Below are 20,856 nucleotides of genomic sequence, written 5' to 3'. Positions count from 1 at the left end.
TTTATTTGTTAAACAGATTCATGAGTTTTATTGTCACAAATCAGATTTGCAGGAGCTGTTTAAAAAAAACAAATCATCACAGGGACAGCAGCAATAGTCACAGGCAAAACTCATCTGCTAAAACACAGAAAAAAACCTTAAATATAGGAAACGCTGCTCTCAGTCACACCTGAAGGGAGACAATCTTGCGTCACCATGGACTGTGGACACAGGAGATTGTACACACCGAACCAGTGTAGGTGGGGTTGTGAACTGAGCCCTTATTTCAAGACGGAAGTGTCACATCCACGCAACTCTTATGGTCTGCTCTGACACAAGATCATTTACACACATAAATATCTGGATAGATATATATATATATATATATATATATATATATATTATATATATATATATATATATATATATTTATATATATTTATATATATTATATAAATACAAGCAGTCACATTGGAGACCCGATTGTTGTGACCTGGCGGCTAGGCCATACTCAGGAAATGGACAAATAAAAAGTGAGAATTCCAGAAAATCAGCCCTTCTGCTTGTCTTCTGCTGTGGACAGAGGAGCATGCCGTTAGTGAGGCTTCATTTGACTCAGTCTGGACCCTCGGCCTGTCACTGTCATCAGTGCTAATGTGATTGTCCTTCCTGCTTGAATACAGAACTATAAACCCACACCCCCAACTGTGATCAGCGTCTAATGGGACAACGAGGGAAGTCTGGAGGGTACAGTGACTCTCTTAGTTCCCTGCAACATTAAATCAGTCCAGTCTGTATTACTGTCCTAGTAACAATCTGTACAAAACCTTAACCATTAATGAAGGTACTCCACAGATTTCACAGAAGCAATCCTGACTGCAAGGAAAGGACAGTGGGAACAACTGACTGCCTGAAGGGATGGGGAAAAAGACAGATGTGGTGTCCCAGGAGCAGCTAGCTTGGAACAGAGCGTTTCCGGAACATCATAACCTGCCGTCACAGCCATCTCTGCTTACTGCCAAATGTGAAACCCGGGTAAATGAAAGTGGGGTAAACATGCAGAGGAAGAAGTGTTTGTAGGAGTACTTAGTGGCGAGGAAGATCAGATCTTTAAGGGTGACCTCAACCAAGAATTGTTGAACTATAAGTTATTGCCAACAGATAACAGGCCAGCCTGTTGATTGGAGGTCTGGCCACAACACCAATGAATGTTTCAATAGCACTCAATTCAAAAATAATTAGGGAAAGAACAAAACCTCTGCACTATTTGAGAGTGCAGCATCAGTTGATTACTTCAGTGAGATTGTGATTTCATTGGGGGCTGGAGAAGAGAGTGAGATCCCAATTGAAATTCAATCTGACCTCAGACAGGACAGAATTATGTTGGCTAGTCATTCTCGCACTGCCAGGTAGGGAGCATTCAGCCACCAGACATTAGGATTAGTTGCTAACAAGTATGTCCTAATCCTATGGGTCTGTCAACCTCTGACTGCAGGCTGCCAGGCCTCAACAGGACCTGGTGACTGGCTCAATGTATCAGGAGATGGGAGGAAGGAACAAGCAAGGACTAACACCAGGGAAGCTGAGGGGGCTCCACAAAGGAGGGAACTCAGAGTGCTGAAGTCCTGCTGTGGACAGATTAGCATGCATCAGTGAGGAGGCCTCCCAATAGTTGCTTCGTGAGGCTTCATTTGACTCAGTCTGTGCAAATGTGAACGTTACTCCTGCACTAATACAGAGCAGTTGCCCCACTCTGGTTAACATATTAGAGAACAGGGCTAACGGCTGGAAATTTATAGGACTCAGGTGATCTGGATTGTGACAACCAGATGAGAGGCATGAGTGAAGAAGCTGTTCTTCCCTTTCCCACACAGAGTCAGGGCATCTCTGAAGTAGCTTTCATCTCATACAGATAGACACCACTATCCTCTAACTTGGAGAGAAGGTGCCCCCAGCTACCACATCCCCATCCTCCACCCATCCACCATTGTCCCGTTCCATATCTACAACCAAGCAAGCTGAGGTAAACAAAAGGGCAGGCCAGTGTTTGATCCATAGAAATGACCCTGGGGGAGGGTGTTTGGGGGTGTGGGGGCAAGGGGCATTCCTCACAGCCCGGTGTCCAAGAGTACCAGACACAATACTTGACTGATCTGGTCTGCTGTATGGACGGGACAGCAGCATCACTGCTGGGAAAGACTTACTGCAGGGTCCAGTTGTGGTCTGATAACATTCTCAGCCTTTCTCCACCCCATCTTTACATTGACCATTGCTGACAAAGCTGGTGTGACCTCACTTGCCAGATCAGGAGCATTTGGCCTTCACGTAAAATTAACTGAAGCCAAACAGTGCGAGTTTTCTACTTGCGTTTTATTTTTAATTAACACATAACTTAAAAGTGAATTTAAATAAACAATTTTAAATTTTTTCCCCCTACTTAAATGTTTTAGAATGTCAGTGGGATTTAGAAAATATGAAGAAGGCCTGACCACGTGAGGTGTCTGTGGAGTCCATGGGCAGAGTCTCAGCTCCCGCTACCCAAGGCTTCACCACCGCTCACAGATTGCTTCACCTCACTGCAATCACCACAGCGCAAAGCCTCTACAATATCGGGGGTGAAAAAAGAGGCAGTGAGAAGGAAGAGGCAGGCTGGGACAGACACCAGCCATCCAAAAGGGGAAGGGAGACTGACAGAGAGTCATAGCTGAAGAAACTAAAAAGGAGGTGGATACTCGCCATGCTGTCTCTAACTGCACCTCAAATTTAACAGCAGCACCTCTGCACATCTGGAGTGTGAGCGTGAAATGCTGGGAACTGCTGAGACGGCAGTCTGTCCAACACTGGGAGTCTCATCAAGCACTGTTTCACTGCAGAAACATCGCACACAAGGGTGCCGTGGTTACAACAGAACCACTTCTAATGCACTGACTTATTCAATGCATGCTCAGGTATGCAAGGGAGTCTAAACTCTGTGGATCTTATACCAGTGAGACGACATTACAACCTGTGTAGATCAATGGGGAATGACCCCACCACCATCACATGCGATCATTCAATGGATGCCACAGCTTGTTTCCACAGTCAAGGCCCTTCCCTTGCTCTTGTCTCTCCAAGAGCAGATCATGGGTGAGGCAAAGCGATGGTTTCCAGGGCATGGACCTTGAGGTGCAGAAAGTGAAGTGTAGAGTGAAATGCTGTTGCTGGAACTGAGGGATTCTTTCTCACCTCAACACAGGGAGCCAGCAAGATCACTAGAAACCCTAAAAATCTTGATAAAACCAAAACACAATTAACAGTAGATAGCTCTTTGATTAGGGTGGCTTTCATTTAAGGCACACAAGCTGGTCTGTTGCTGTGTGAAGATTGCAAACCCTCTGTTGCTGGCACAAGCATGGGGACACCTTGATCAGCGACTTCTGTGGAACACTCATGGCTGTTCGAGCACAAAGAGGGAGGGAGGGTGAGTTGGGGCACAAAGCTCCAACAGATCAGAAAGGCCACAGCAAATGGTCAGCCGGATGAGAAAAGCCAGGGAGGGTGGGTGTGGGGGTTAGCACGAGGCTCTGATAGAACAGACGGCCTCAGCAACTGGTCAGGTTGGACAAGAAAAACCAAGATTCAAAAGTCTTCCATTCCCCCAAAGAGAGAAAACATGACACCCCATTGGAAACATGTTAATACAGAATTAATGCTACGGCCTTCAAAAAAACCTTTACATATCACAACTTAACAATACAAAATGAAGTCTAACCCCTGCATCAGCACTAAAGTTTGAATGCCTAGGGGAGCTCCAGAAAGCTTAAAGCAACCACATGAGGCTATGAATCAGGACCATTCCCCTTTGACACACCAAAACCTCGGTAGGGCAAGAGCAATTTTAGTTTGATATACTATATATTTCTTTTCCTTAAAAAAAACATATAAAACCCTCATGTCCAAACAGCCTCATGGTAGGATTCCATCTTGAATTCCGTGGGAATCTTTGGAAATAGAGACAGATTGACACCAGTACCAGACCAGGATTCATAGGAAAAAGTCTGGTGCAAGTTGCCTAGAGGAGTGAGCCCAACACACTGTGTTGAATTCCAGCACCTTTCCCTGGCTTGGAATGACCACAAGGGTCAGCACCCTGACCAGTGCACGCTGGCAGAGATCTATCACTATTTTGAGAGGTATTTTTCCCCCTAGGACTAGCTGTAAACGATATTCAGTCCCTGGTTTGAGTAACTTGCCACTGCCTGTCACAGAGGTTGTAGCACTGGTCTGCTGCAGTCCAGACCCGTTGGCTGTTGACTCTTCTCTGTCTCCACCAGCTCCTCTAGTATCTCCCTGTGGACGGGATAGAAGGAAAAATGATCAGTGATGGAAGAGCTAGAGGTCATAAGCAAAGGGTAAAAGGTGAAAAGCAGTTTGTAGAATTGGGAACCGTAAGCATGTAGGACATGAGTGGCCCATCTACTTCTCTCCACACATAACAGATGATTTCACCTGGTCCCTCAACATGACCTCTTTAGTCAAGAAAGCACAAAGCAGCATTTCGACTTCCTGAGGAGATTGGGGCAGGTAGCAAGGCACCTCACCAATTCTTACAGAACCATCGAATGTGCCTTGACCTGCTGCATTACTGTCTAGTGCGGAAATTGTAAGGCATCTTACTGCAAGACCCTAAGGATTGAGAACTGCTGACACACTGGGGTCTCTCTTCCATCCATCTGAGATATTTACCACGAGCGCTGCATACACAGGGCCTGTAGCATCGTCAATGATCCCTCCCATTCAACCAACAATCTCTTTGACTACCTACCATTAAGTAGAGGGTACCACAACTTTAGGAGAAGACTATCAGGATGGGAAATAGCTTCTTCACCCAGCCCTGAACTTCCTGCCACCACCCTGACTCACCATGTATGAAGTACCAGTAGCGTTATACTATTTACTTTTTAAACTTGTGTCATAAATGCACCTTATTATTTGTGAATTTATTTGTGGTAATATTACATTGTGTTGTGTGTGAGTTATAGTGTTGTGTACCTTGGTCTGGAGGAACAACGTTTAATTTGGCAATATACACATGTATGGTTGAAATGACAATAAAGTTGAACTTGAAGTAAGTTACAATAGTAGAAGTTGAAGTTGCACAAGACGTTGATGAGGCCTAATTTGGAGCATTGTGAGCAGTTCTGATCACCTACCTACAGGAAAGTTATCAATAAGAAAGAAAGAGGACTGAGAAAATTTACGAGGATGTTTCTGTGACTTGAGAACCTGAGTTATAGAGGAAGGCTGAATAGGTTAGGAGAACGTAGGAGATTGAGAGGAGATCTGAGAGAGGTATACAAAATCATGATGAGCATAGATAGGGTAAATGCAAGCAGGCTTTTTTCACTGAGGTTGGATAAAACTAGAACTAGAGCTGTTCACTGAAATGTCATCCCATCCTCCCCCCCCCGACCTTTTTCCTTACCTGCCCATCACCCAGCTGATGCTCCTCCTTCCCTGTCTTCCATGGTTTTCTACCCTCTCCTATTAGACTCCCCTTCCTCCAGCCCTTTATCTCTTTCACCAATCAACTTCCCAGCTCTTTACTTCATCCCTCCCCCTTCCTGGTTTCACCTATCACTTACCAACCTTGTACTTCTTCCTCCCCTCCCACCAACTTCTTACACTGACCTCATTTTTTCCCTAGTCATGATGAAGGGTCTCAGCCCTGTTTATTCCTTTCCACAGATGCTGCCTGATCTGCTGAGTTCCTCTAGCATTTTGTGTGTGTTGCCCTTGAACTAGAGGATATAGGTTCAGGGTGAAAGGTTAAATATTGAACAGGAACCCAAGGGAGAACTTCCTCACTCAGAGGGTGGTGTGAATGTGCAACAAGCTGGCAGGGAAATGATGGATGTGGGTTCAAATGCAACATTTAAGACAAATTTGGATAAGTACATGGATGGAAGGGGTATGGGGGGGGTTGCTGTTGTCAAGGTGCAGGTCTATGGAACTAGGCAGAACTGTTCAGCACAGACTAGATGGGCTGAAGGACCTGTTTCTTTGCTGCAGTGCTCTTAGGCTCTGCAAGAACTGCATTGTGTTCAGTATAGGGGTTCGGGGGGGGGGGGCACCGTGCAAATAGAAAGAGATGGAGCAGATAGAATGAGACTGATTGTCATATGTTGGATTGTGGTGTTCAACTGTTATTTTTCTTACATTTACTTTGTAGTTTAACTTTCCTATGTTTGCTTGGTATTTTTATATATCACTGAACACGTAATTGTTCGATGAATTTTCCAGCAATTATGGTACAGTTGTTTCTGTATTTTTCTAGAAGCCTTTTAAGTTTTCTGTTGCTACTTGAAACTGGATATTTTATGGGTTAATTGTTATTGGTTCTTTAAGGTTGCCATAGCCAGGAGTGGGGATTAGCTGGAATGCCCCCAGTGGTGTGCATACCAAATAGCCTCTGACAACCACGTCTAGTTCCTGGACTTCACATGTGGCTTAGCTACCAAACCTGGCGGGACAGTTCCTATTGACAGAAGGGGCAAAGGCTGGTTACAGGTGCCTTAAAACCAGCCGCTTCGAGCAGAGGGGCTCGTCTGCCATGGTCGGCATCTCATTTGGAAGGAGGAAAATTCTGATTAAGCTTGTGATGCAGCTATACCCACTCATGGGGAAGGCTTTGGGAGAAAACCCTGGGGGAAAATCTGGGGCTGGAATCCCTAAGGCAGTTCTATAGCAAGTTCAACATTGACTAGCAGCTCCTGCGATGCTGCTGGTGCCAAACTGTATCGGTCTCCCCTGTTCATTTGGATTCATCAGCTGCATTGAGAGGAGGAGCCTGCTACACGGACAACAGCTGGGATGCAACACCCAAGGTCGACCCAACCAACAGAGGTCCTCACCCTTGTTATCACTAGAATTTCGTTATCTCTGGTCTGAGTATGAGAGGACCACAAATACTTTTTCCTTTGTTTTCTTATTTCTTTCTTTGTAACATGTAAAAAAAAACAGCCACAAGCAACACACCTCATTCCTTACTTCAAAGAACCTTTTGATTGCAAAAGTATTACAATCCAACACATATTTATATAGGGCATATTTCTTAACTAGGGGCATGCTCACACAGGAGTCAACCACTGGCTACCCTCTGGAAACATGTAGTGTATTGTGAAACATTGGATCTAGAATTGATGTGTGCTGTGGTGGGTGGGGAGGGGAAAAAAAAAAAGAGGGTTGTTACTGTGTTCTAGGATTATTGTTATCACAGGATCTAGGTGGTGACTGCAGGTGCAAAGTCTAACGGCAGGGGAAGGAGATTTAAGCATTAGCTTTATTTGTCACATGTACACTGAAACACAGTGAAATGCTTCAGTTACATTAACAACCAACACTGTCCTAGGACTGCTGGGCGCAGTCCACAAATGTCACTTTGCTTTCTGCACCAACACATCATGCCCACAACTTACTAACCCTAACCCATACATGTTTGGAATGTGGAAGGAAACCGGAGTGCCCAGAGGAAACCCACAGTCACAGGAAGAAAGTACAAGCTCCTATGGACAGCAGTGGGAAGTGAATCTTAATCACTGGCACTGTAAAGTGATATGCTAACTGCTACACTGCCAGGTTGCACTATACTAGAGAGGTAGTCCTACAACCAGCAACTTGGTCAGACAAGTTTTTCTTTCATAATTGGGAGAGGGGAATTCATTCAGCTTTGCACTGTTACCTTGAGGCAATTCTTTATTCTGTCCTGTCCTGGGGTTAAAGGACAGTGTATATGCACAGGTGGGACAGGGGAACAGGGCTGTTTTTGCTGCTTTTTGTGTTCTGTGTTATTCTGCTGAGCATTGTGGGAGTGCTATGTTGGCATAGGAACGTGTGGCTTCACTTGTGAGCTGCCTTCAACACACCTTCGTGTGTGTTAGTTATCATAAATGGCATTCTTCCTAAGGTGTAAACCATAAAACATCACTGTATGTTTCAATGTACACGTGACAAATAAACTTGAATCTTGAAGACAGCTGGACAGGTACATGGATTGGAAAGGTTGGGACAGCAGGGGGAGGTTTATATAAATAAATAACGGATGGGGTACAAGGGGGACACCTTATATTCTGTCTGGGTAGCCTCCAACCTGATGGCATGAACATTGACTTTTCAAACTTCCGCTAATGCCCCACCTCCTCCTAGTACCCCATCTGTTATTTATTTATATACACATTCTTTCTCTCTCTCTCCTTTTTCTCTCTCTGTCCCCCTCACTATACCCCTTGCCCATCCTCTGGGTTCCCCACCCCCCCTTTTTTTCTCCCTGGGCCTCCTGTCCCACGATCCTCTCATATCCCTTTTGCCAATCAACTGTCCAGCTCTTGGCTCCATCCCTCCCCCTCCTGTATTCTTCCATCATTTTGGATCTCCCCCTTCCACTTTCAAATCTCTTACTAGTTCTTCTTTCAGTTAGTCCTGACGAAGGGTCTCGGCCCGAAACGTCGACTGTACCCCTTCCTAGAGATGCTGCCTGGCTTGCTGTGTTCACCAGCAACTTTGATGTGTGTTGCTTGAAATAGAACTGCTTCTTTGTCTTTGGCGCAACACAAGGTGCATAAAAAATCCCAACAATGGCCACAACCCATGAGCCAACAATAACCAGGCCATATGCTAAAGTCCAAATTCTCAGCCAGTCCCCAGGGTAAGTTATCAATTGTTACCGAGGGTGGATGATGCCATTAGTCAGTCAAGCAAAAGACAGGGGAAGCCTTGAAGTGAGGGCAGTTGGGATGGTGTAACATTATTAGGTGGACTGGAAAGTGTGGTAAGATCCATGCATGTTCAGCTCTTACTTGTGCATGTAGAAGAATATGTAGCCACTCTTGTCTCGGTCTGCCTGGACTGTTCCTTCCACTGTCCTGGACACCTCCAGATCATTGTATGTCAGCCAGGTCTGTTTCTTTATGTCGAAGACATCACTGATGTAGTGACCTTCACAGGGCGATAATTTAAACAATGGTTAGTTGGATTAGTTGAAGATTATGTAGACATTGAGATTGCTGTTTTAATAAGATTAAAGAGAGTGATAGGCTTTATTTGGCACATATACATCAAAAACATACAGTGAAATGTCTCATTTGCACCAATGACCAACACGGTCCGATGATTGTGCTGGGGGCAGCCAATAAGTGTTGTCATGCTTCCAGTGCCAACATAGCATGCCTACAACTTACAAATTCTAACCCGCACACCTCTGGAATGCGGGATGAAACTGGAGTACCAACAGGAAGTCCACACAGTCACGTGGAGAAGTACAAAACTCCTTACAGACAGCAGGATGAATCAAACCCGTCAGTTATCGCCAGCAATATAAAGTGGTTGTGTTAATCCTGCCCATCCCCCACATGATTCATCTGTTGTCGGCCCCCAACCATCCACTCTCCCCTCCTACCCCTCCTCACAGTCCCCCACCCTGCTCTCATGACTATACTCCTTAACCACACGAAACCACCACAGTGGGCTTCACAGCTAACAGGTGAGAAGACAGTTGAAACGTCTCAACCCAAGCAAGGCTGCAGGCCCGGATGGTGTCAGCACCAGGGTGCTCAAAGACTGTGCCCCTCAGCTATTTGGAGTACTTCGCCATGTACTCAACCTGAGCCTGAGGCTCCGGAGGGTTCCTGCACTGTGGAAGACGTCCTGCCTCGTCCCTGTACCGAAGACGCCGCGCCCCAGTGGCCTCAATGATTATAGAACGGTGGCATTGACCTTCCACATCATGAAGACCCTGGAGAGACTTGTTCTGGAGCTGCTCCGGCCTATGATCAGGCCACACTTAGATCCCCTCCAGTTCACCTACCAGCCCCAACTAGGAGTTGAGGATGCCATCATCTACCTGCTGAACCGTGTCTACACCCACCTGGACAAGCCAGTGAGCACTGTGAGGGTCATGTTTTTTGACTGCTCCAGTGCGTTCAACACCATCCACCCTGCTCTGCTGGGGGAGAAGTTGACAGCGATGCAGGTGGATGCTTCCCTGGTGTCATGGATTCTTGATTACCTGACTGGCAGACCACAGTACGTGTGCTTGCACTACTGTGTGTCAGACAGAGTGATCCACAGGGGACTGTCTTGTCTCCCTTTCTCTTCACCATTTACACCTTGGACTTCAACTACTGCACAGAGTCTTGTCATCTTCAGATTTCTGATGACTCTGCCATAGTTGGATGCATCAGCAAGGGAGATGAGGCTGAGTACAGGGCTACGGTGGGAAACTTTGTCACATGGTGTGAGCAGAATTACCTGCAGTTTAATGTGAAAAAGACTAAGGAGCTGGTGGTGGACCTGAGGAGGGCTAAGGCACAGGTGACCCTTGTTTCCATCCAGGGGGTCAGTGTGGACATGTTGGAGGATTACAAATACCTGGGGATACGAATTGACAATAAACTGGACTGGTCCAAGAACACTGAAGCTGTCTACAAGAAGGGTCAGAGCCGTCTCTACTTCCTGAGGAGGCCAGTGCTATCATGTTTGCTGTTGTGTGCTGGGGCAGCATGCTGAGGGTAGCAGACACCAACAGAATCAACAAACTCATTCGTAAGGCCAGTGATGTTGTGGGGATGGAACTGGACTCTCTCACAGTGGTGTCTGCAAAGAGGATGCTGTCCAAGTCGCATGCCATCTTGGTCAATGTCTCCCATGCACTACATAATGTACTGGTTGGGCACAGGAGTACATTCAGCCAGAGACTTATTCCACCGAGATGCAACACTGAGCGTCATAGGAAGTCATTCCCGCCTGTGGCTATCAAACTTTACAACTTCTCCCTTGGAGGGTCAGACATCCTGAGCCAATAGGCTGGTCCTGGACTTATTTCCTGGCATAATTTACATATTATTATTTAATTATTAATGGTTTTATATTGCTATATTTATACTCTGTCCTTGGTTGGTGCAACTGTAACGAAACCAAATTTCCCTCGGGATCAATAAAGTATGACTATAACCACTGGACTACTGTGCTACAACCCTAATGTAGAATGCGGCCAAACTACTTTATTTTCCTTAATTGCCTCACATTCTCTGAATCCCTATCATCAAACTTCTCAGCCTTAAATACACACCAAGATTAAATTACCACTGCATTCTGATAAATCGATTGCACACATTTCCTTGGTGGCTATAAACTGCGGCTTCAGCCAGTAAGAGGAAACCAACTTAACATCTACTTTTCAAGTACAGACTGTCAACTAGGAGTTCAATATCTCTTGAAAACCAAGGTTCCCTAAAACTTTCCTTCATTTTTTTTTATTCTGATAGGCACATACAAGCTTAGCATGCTCAAAATTTCACTTTTGAAAGTCTCCCACTTAAGCACACCTTAGCCAGAAAACAGCCTGTCCCAATCCACACTTGGACCCCTTCTGATACCATCAAAATTGGCCATTCTTCAATTTAGAATCTCAACTTGTAGACCAGACCTATCTTTTTTCCATATTTACTTAGAAATTATTTGCATTATGATCACTTGTTTCCCGACACTAACTTCTGTCAGCTGCCTTGTCTCATTCCCAAATAGGAGATCAAGTATCACACACTCTCTTCTTGGGACTTTTATGCACCAATTTAGGAAACATTCCTGAACACATTTGACAAGCAGTATCCCAGCTAGTCCTTTTACAATATGGGAGTCCCAGTCAACATGTGGAAAGTTAAAATCACCTACTATAACAAAATAATGTTTCTTGCAACAGTCTGCCACCTCTCCTCGAAGTTGTTCCCTTAAATCCTGTGGACTGATGGGTGGTCTATAATATAGCCCTATTAAAGTGGTCATACCTTTCTTATTCCTCACTTCCACCCATAAAGCCTCATTAGACAAGTTCTCCAGTCTGTCCTGATGGAGCACTGCTGTGACATTTTCCCTGACTTGTAACACCACCCTCCCTCTTTAATCCCTACGGCACTGTCCCGTCTAAACAACCTAACCCCGGAATATTGAGCTGCCAGTCCCTCCCCTCCTGCAACTAAGTCTCACTAATGGCTACAATATTGTAATTCCATGTGTTGCTCCATGACAAGCTCATCTGCCTTTTCTACAATACTTCTTGCATTGAAATATACACAGCTCAGGACATTAGTCGCATCATGCTTAACCATTGATTCATAACTTTGCCTGAGGTCTTAACAGCATCTATCTCTACATACTCTTCCACTAACTGCTCTGGCACTCAGGTTCCCATCCCCCTGCAACTCTAGCTAATTCCTGCCTCATGCAGCACTAGCAAACCTTCCTGCTGGGATATTAGTCCCTCTCCACTTCAGGTGCAAACTGTCTCTTCTATACACATTCCACTCCTGTGTCATTTAAGAGAACTCAATGATCCAAAAATCTGATGCACTCCCTCCTACACCAACTCCTTAGTCACGTGTTAAACTATATGATCTTCCTAGTTCTGGCCTCACTAGAACATGGCGCAGGTATCAATCCTGACATCACAACCCTGGAGGTCCTGTCCTTTAATTTAGCAGCTAAATCTTTCAGCTCACTTTGCAGAACCTCTTCACTCTTCCTACCTCTATCATTGGTACCTACACAGAGCACGACCCCTGGCTGCTCACCCTCCCACTTAAGAACACTTGAGGATTTGATCCAAGATGTCCCAGACCCCGATATCCAGGAGGCAACATAACATCAGGGAATCTTGTTCTCGTCCACAGAACCTCCTTTCTGTTCCTCTAACTAATGAATCCCCTCTTACCACAGTTCACTCTTCTAATTCCTTCCCTTCTGAGTCACAGAACCAGACTCTGCCAGGGACCTGACTGCTATGACTTTCCTCTGCTGGGTCAACCCCCGAAACAGTACCCAAAGCAGTATACCCGTTGCTGAAGGGGATGGCCACGGGGGTCCTTTGCATTGAAAGTTCAACCCCTTCCCCCTTCCTGTCACCCAGCGTTCTGTGTCTTTTGGGTGTAATATTTCTCTACCTGTCATATCTATCACCCCCCTCAGACTCCTAAATGATCCAGAGTTCATCCAGTTCCTACGCCAACTCCTTTATGTGGAGTGTTAGAAGCTGCAGCTGGATATATTTCATTCAGGTGAAGTAATCAGGTGATCTCTTGGTGAGATTGATAAAATATACTGATTGATTGATTACAGGTTGACTGCAATTCTTTGAAACAATGACATGGATTTTTCTACAACAACCTGTAAGTGAACTCAAGGTCATGGTTTAACCGCTGTGTAAAGCTATTAAGCTCCCTCAATACGGCACAAAAGCTTCACCCTGGACTCATGTCGAGCCTGTGCAATGGAATATGAGCCCACAAATCCTAACTCAAGAGTAAAGAATACCACCCACTGGGCTATGACAGACAGACCTTGAAAAGGTGGCATCTATCATGACGGAGCCAGGAGATGCTTTCTTCTCATTAAGTACCATCAGGGAGGAGGTATAGGAGCCTGAAGACCCACATACCCATTTTCCCTTCTTCCCCTCCACCATCAGACTTCTGAGCAGTCGATGAACACTACCTCTCTTTTCCGCTCCTTATTTTTTTTATTCCTTATCCTCCTTATAACATAGTTTTTTTGTCTTGCACTGTACTGCTGCTGCAAAACAACTAATTTCACTAGTTTATTAATGATAATAAACTTAATTCTGGTTAGGAATTAGGGTGTTCGGTACCTACCAGAGGAAGAGGAGCTGCCGATGTGACTGACGACACTGATCAATCTATAGGAGTGAGCGAGCTCACCTGTCTGCAAGAACAGGAGGCAGTCAGTAAACTATCTCAGTCTGTCACAGTACATCCATTGCAACAAGGGCATGCCACACTGGACCCTGGAGACCAGGACCAGGGCTGACCTGCCTCTAGACTACACATCTACAAGATGCACTCAAGCAAACCCCCAGACTTTTTTTTTTTTAAACAACACATCCCTAACCTGTGATGTTATCTAAGTGGATGATCAAGAATGGAGTGTAGATGAGGTAAATGCAATCAGGTCTTTTCTACTTAGGTGGGTGAGAATAGAACAAGAGGTTAAGAGTGAAAGGTAAAGTACAAGGAAACTCTGAGGGGGAACTTCTCTCAAAGGGTAGCGTGAGTGTGGAATGAGCTGCTAGCATGCAGGTTCAATTGTAACATTTCAGAGGAGTTTGGATAAATAGATGAATGGGAGGGCTATGGTTCAGGTGTGGGTGGATGGGACTAGAAAGGGTAATCGTCTGGCACGAACTAGATGGACCGAAGGGCCTGTTTGTGTGCTGTACTGCGCTATGACTCTAATGGGTTCTAATGGAACCAGGCTGGTTCCGAAGGGCCATTCAATTCGGAAGCACAGTCTACATACCAGATGCGTATCAAAATATGTCCCAAAACCAGAAGAGGTTCACGAGAATGACTCCAGGAATGAAAGGGTTAATATACAAGACGTATTTGATGGGTCTGGTTCTATACTCGCTGGAGTTTAATAGAATGAGGGGGGAGAATCTCAGTGCCACAGAGGGCTTTGGAGACCAAATTATTGGGTACATTTGAAACAGAGGTTGATGGATTCTTGATGATTAAGGCTGTCATGTATGGAGAAGAGGAGTTTGGTGGCTAATAAAATGGACGAGTTCACGGCGCTAGCCAGGCATCAGAGAACATTTCGGGAGTGCAGTATTATGTGTTTCACTGGAACGGGGCTGCATGAGGACATACCCGATCAAAACTTTCCCATGGACGGCTGCTAGACCGTTTCGGCTGACCGGAAGTGCACTGAGAGTGGTAAGCGTAAAGCGTAAAGTTGGGTGCTTACTGTTCTGGTTAACAACAGATGGTGCAATCCGGGTCATATTACGATCAAGGAACGTGTTTGTAGACCAGATATTGAACTTTTTACTGTTGGACTTCGGCCATATTCCACCAAGATACAACACTGGGCAGCATGGGAGGTCGTTCCTGCCTGTGGTCATCGAACTTGCAGCTCCTCCCGTGGAGGGTCAGACACCCTGAGCCAATAGACTGGTCCTGGACTTATTTTCCATCTGGCATAGTTTGCATTTTGTTGTTTGATTGTTTGTGGTTTTTGTTTTGCTATATTTATGCTCTATTCTTGGTTGGTGTGGCTGTAACGAAACCAAGTTTCCCTCGGGATCAATAAAGTATATCTATCTATCTATCTATCAAATATCGCAAGAAGGCAGGAGAAGGAGATTGAGAGGGAAAATAAATCAGCCACGATGGAATGCAAGAGCAGACAATGAGCACAGCCAACTACGGCAATATTGACATATATTCGCCATCCTGTGGCTGAAGAAAATTCCTTCTCATCTCTGTTCTAAAGGGATGTCCTGTTATTTTGAGGCTGTGGCCTCTGGTCCAAGATTCACCATACTATTGGAAACATCCTGTCCACTCCTGTCTAGGTCTTTCAATATTCGGTAAGTTTCAATGAGATTCCTCCTTATGTTTCTGAACTCCAGCAAATACAGGCCCAGAACTATTAAACACTTCTCATATATTAACCCTTTCATTTCCAGAATAATTCACATGAATCTCCCTTAGGCTCCCTCCAAGGCCAGGACATCTTCATAAGGGGCCCAAAACCATTCACAATACTGCAAGTGCATTTGTGACTCCCAAATCGTCGGCTTTGTAATCCCTAGCTTATTCTGCACCAGTGATTAGGGTGCAGTCTGTTGTAACCACTGTCCCACCCTAGCTACTAAGTACCCAGGTCCAATGTCTCACCTCAGCATTCCTCTTCAATTCCTCAGCTTCAGCTTCACTATAATCCATGTCCAGAATTTCTTCATTGCCAGAGTCTTCATCCGAGCCCATGAGATCTCCAAATGAGTTATTGAACTCTGCAAGTACAGTATCATTGTTGTCACAATAAAATTAAATTAAAACTAAAATGGTATTATTGTTGGGAAAATGCAAATTTGTGTAAAGCTGTTAGCTCTATGCGCCTTTATTAACTTTATTTGTCACATGTACATTGAAATTTCTCTGGAGCAGTGGAGGCTCAGCTGAGATCTGATAGAGGTTTATAACGTTATGAGAGGCATAAATAAAGTAGACAGACAGTATCTTTTTCCCAGGGTTGAAATCTCTAGTAGCAGAGGGCATGCATTTAAGATGAGAAAGAGTAATTTCAAAGGAGATGTGAGGGGCAAGATTAAAAAAAGAGTGGTGGGTACCTGAAATGCACTGCCCGAGTTGGTGGTTGAAGCAGATACATCAGGAATTTTTAAGGGATGTTTAGAAAGGCACATAAATGGAAGGATATTGACATTTTAGAGGCAGAAGGGATTAGTTTAGTTGGCCATTTGATTACTAAGTTAACTGATTCGGCTCAACATCATGGGCTGATGGGCCTGTTCATGTACTGTGCAGCACTGTGAAATCCATAACACCAGAAGACATAGGAGCAGAATGAGGCTATTCTGCTTATCAAGTCAGTTCCGCCATTTCATCACGGCTGATCCATTTCCTTCTCAACCCCATTCTCCTGCCTTTTCCATGTAACCTTTCATGCCCTGACTAATTAAGAACCTATCAACCTCGGTCTTAAATACACCCAATGACCTGGCCTCCACAGCTGCCTGTGGCAAAGAATTCCACAGATTCACCACCCACTGGCTAAAGAAATTATTCTTCCTTTCCATTCTAAATGGACGCCCCTCTATTCTGAGGCTGCACCCTCTGGTCTTGGACTCCCCCAACACAGAAAACATCCTCTCCACAGCCACTATTTAGGTCTTTCAACATTTGATAGGTTTCAATGAGATCCCCCTCCACCCATTTTTCTAAACTCTAATGAGTACAGGCCCAGAGCCATCAAACACTCATGTGATTAGCCTTTCATTCCTATAATCACTCTCATGAACTTTCTCTGAACCCTCTCCAATGTCAGCACATCCTTTCTTAGATAAGGGCCCAAAACTCTCAATACTCCAAAGTGAGGCCTCAACAGTGCTTTATAAAGCCTCAACATTACATCCTTACTTTTATATTCTACGAGGGGTGATTGATAAGTTCGTGGCCTAAGGTAGAAGAAGTCAATTTTAGAAAACCTAGCACATTTATTTTTCAACATAGTCCCCTCCTACACGTACACACTTAGTCCAGCAGTCGTGGAGCATACGGATCCCTTCTTTGTAGAAGTGGTTCACAGCAGGGGTGATTGATAAGTTCATGGCCTAAGGTAGAAGGAGATAAGTTATACCGCTCTCCTTACATGCACGTGCAGTTCAACTCTTTGAGTGAAAACGCAGAAAGTTTTAAATTAACAACTCATCTCCTTCTACCTTAGGTCACAAACTTATCAATCACCCCTGCTGTGGACCACTTCTAGAGGTCCAAGAGGCCGACTTCTACAAAGAAGGGATCCGTATGCTCCACGACTGCTGGACTAAGTGTGTACATGTAGGAAAAATAAATGTGCTAGGTTTTCACCCCTCGTAGTCCTCTCGAAAGAAATGCTAATATTGCATTTGCATTCCTTACCACCGACTAAATCTGCAAAATAACCTTTAGGGAATTCTGCACAAGGACTCCCAAGTCCCTTTACACCTCAAACCATGGAAATTCTGCAGATGCTGGAAATTCAAGCAACACACACCAAAGTTGCTGGTGAACACAGCAGACCCGGCAGCATCTCTAGGAAGAGGTACAGGAAGAGGTTTCAGGCCGAGACCCTTCATTAGTCCTGACGAAGCCTGCTGCCAGGCCTGCTGTGTTCACCAGCAACTTTGATGTGTGTTGCTCTCTTTACACCTAGCAGTTTTGAATTTTCTCCCCATTTAGAAAATAGTCTGTGCTTTTATTCCTTCTATCAAAGTACATGAGCATACACTTACCAAAACTATATTCCATCTTTGTCCATTCTCCTAGTCTGCCCAAGTCCTTCCACAACCTCCCTGCTTCCTCAACACTATTTGCAAGCCCACCAATCTTCATATCATCTGCAAACCTGGCCACAAAGCCATCAATTCAATTGACATGCATTGTAAAAAGCAGTCCCAGCACTGACCCCTGGGGAACACCACTAATCACTGGCAGCCAAGCTGAAAAAGACTCCCTTTATTCCCACTTTTTGCCTCCTGCCAGTCAGCCAATGCTTTATCCAAGCTACTATCTCTTCTGTAATACCAAGGCTCTTATTTTGTTACACAGCCTCATGTGTGGCACCTTCTGAAAATCCAAGAACACACCATCCACCAATTCTCCTACTTGTTATTTCTTCAAAGAATTCCAACAGATTTGTCAAGCAAGATTTTCCCTTAAGGAAACTATGCTGACTTTGGCCCATTTCTTTATGGTCCTTCAAGTACCGCAAAACCACATCATTAACAATTGACTCCAACATCTTACCAATCACTGAGCAACACAGTCTGAGGATATACTGAAAGAAAGCAAAGAGTGGGAATAAAGGGGGCCTTTTCTAGTTGGCTGATGGTGACTAATGTGGTTCTGTAGACGCTGGTGCTGGAACCTCTACTTTTCACAATATAAAGTCTGGATGATGGAATCAATGGCTTTGTGGTCAAGGTTGCGGACGATATGAAGACAGGTGGAGGGGCAGGTAGTGTTGAGAAATTAGGGACCTGCACAGATTAAAAGAACGTATGAGAAGCACGATGGGCGCTGGGCTTGTACTCATTGGAATTTAGAAGAATGAGGGGTGGATCTCATGGAAACTATTGAATATTGAAAGGACCTGACAGAGGGAATTTAGAGAGGATGTTTCTTATAGTGGGGGAAATCCAGGACTAAAGGGCACAGCATCAAAATACAAGGACAACCCTTTAAGAGAGAGATAAGGAGGAAACTTCTTTTGCTAGGGGGTGGTGAACTTATGAAATTCATTGCCACATACAGCTGTGGAGGCCAAGTCACAGGGTATACTTGAAGTGGAGGTTGACAGGTCCTTGATTAGTAAGGTTTTCTTTCAAAGGTTACAGGGAGAAGGCAGGAGAATGAGGTTGAGAGGGATAATAAACCAGCCAAGATTGAATGATGGAGCAGACTCGATGGGCTGAATGGGTAAATTCAGCTCCCATGTCTTATGGTCCCTTCCAAATAAAAATAATAGCTATTAATTCTTCACTACACTGCTTGTGAAGTGTGCACTGTCACATTTAGCTATGTGACAGTGAGATCACTTCAAAGCTTCTGATAAATAAGATCACCAGAAGCCTTACCTTGGATACTCAGCTCTGTGGCTCGTTTCAGGTCATCATCTTCTTTCATCTCCCGAGCCTCCTGATCGGTCAAAGAGAGAGAAAGCTTTCAGTAACAACCCTAGCGTAATGCCCAACACTTAGAGCAACTATCACATATTACCCAGGCATTAGGAGCTGGGACTCCATCCCCACCTCAGCAACAGCAAGGTTGAGAGAATGCCGTGCCACTTGGAGATGCGGATCTTCACACTAGACCACAGCTGAAGCTATACCAGAGACACAGCCCTGTAACACACCCTTTTAACCCAACAAGCCCAATGGCCCGATGCCGGCCCCCTAGGCCTGAGTTGATGTAGTAGTAGCCCAATTACACCCACGTGACCAACTAACCCAAGCCGTACATCTCTCGGAAAGTGGGAGGAAACCCGAGCACCCAGAGGAAACCCAGACAGTAATGGTGAGAATGTACAAGCTCCTTATAGATAACAGCAGAAATTGAACCCCAATCTTACAGCTGGCACTGTAATCGCATTATGCTAACCGCTATGCTTCCGAGGCACGCCCTTTCATCTTCAGGCAGCAAGAATTGAACTCTGATCGGTGATTGCTAGAGCTGTAAAGTATTACGTTGACCACTATGCTACTACACCATCCTGATTTTCTTGAAGGATAATGCTGAATGGATCCAAGACTCTGCAGTTACCACAAGCAGCATGTGGGGTACCATCGTAGCACAGTGGTTACTGCGGCACTGTTACATTTCAGGGCGTTAGGAGTTCAATTCCAGCACCATTGCCATCTGTAAGGAGTTTGTACATTCTTCCGGTAACAACATGGGTTTCCTCTGAGTGCTCTGGTTTCCTCCCACAGTACTGGTTAGTAGGTTAGATGTCATTGTGAATTATCCTGTGATTGGGCTAGTGTTAAATAGGTGGGTTGCTGGGTGGTGCACGACTTGTTGGGCGGAAGGGACTGTTCCATACTCTTATCTCTAAATAAAGTAAATAAATAAATAAACATCAACATTAAGTTAAGGTTATGGAACTGACCTGTTCCTGGAGACTCTGGGCCAGAGCCTGCTGCAGCTCCTGTTCTTCCCGCTCCCTGTCTAGGTCATACTGCTGCATCCAGTCCATCTCACCCTGAGAACCCTTCGGAGTCTTATTCTCCTTATTCTCATCAAAGTCCTTTATGGCTTCAGTAGTGTCGATTCCTTTGGATGTAAAGAGAGGATGAAGGTCAATGGGTTACAGAGCAGTATTTGACTGTTCATTCCAGCCCAGAGTTACAACTCAAGGGAGTTTCCACCTGTCTGTGAAATGAATTTGCAGAGTTTTATGAAAATTCTTAATTGCTAATGTATGTAGCCCAGTCCTTGACACAAGGTAAAGGAATCTCAGGGATGTATATGCTGACATACAGTATACAGTAAACACCTTGACAATAAATTTACTTTGAATGTTGATACGGCATTATATGATAATAACACAAGCTACAGAGAGGCTGGCGTGGTATCTAGAAAAGGAATGTTTTCTTAATGTAGATTAACAGCTCTGTTTTCGAACCAGTGATCTGTCTGCCCTGGGAATCTATGTCAAGATGGCAGTTTATGGTGTTTAGCTGCACACCTCCGGTCCTGGAAAAGTGCAGAGGAAACTTTACTTTGCATTAGCACAGGATACCAATGCTCGTCAAATAGTGGCTTCTCA

General features: G+C 44.8%; 1 protein-coding gene across 1 annotated transcript in view; it reads right to left on the bottom strand.

Moving 5' to 3' along the window:
- LOC140199277 (ubiquitin carboxyl-terminal hydrolase 37-like) overlaps positions 1-20,856 on the bottom strand; it is a 95,103-nt gene continuing 74,247 nt past the window's right edge. The window contains 6 exon segments of the mRNA XM_072261064.1: positions 1-4,308; positions 8,814-8,952; positions 13,659-13,728; positions 15,708-15,823; positions 19,166-19,226; positions 20,197-20,360. Of these exon segments, the coding sequence (XP_072117165.1) occupies positions 4,221-4,308; positions 8,814-8,952; positions 13,659-13,728; positions 15,708-15,823; positions 19,166-19,226; positions 20,197-20,360 (638 nt within the window). The 3' untranslated portion in view covers positions 1-4,220.

The sequence above is a fragment of the Mobula birostris genome, chromosome 6 (assembly GCF_030028105.1).
Source record: "Mobula birostris isolate sMobBir1 chromosome 6, sMobBir1.hap1, whole genome shotgun sequence".
Taxonomy (NCBI): domain Eukaryota; kingdom Metazoa; phylum Chordata; class Chondrichthyes; order Myliobatiformes; family Myliobatidae; genus Mobula; species Mobula birostris.
The sequence above is the reverse complement of the archived record's forward strand: the minus strand, read 5'-3'. Positions and strand labels throughout refer to the sequence as shown.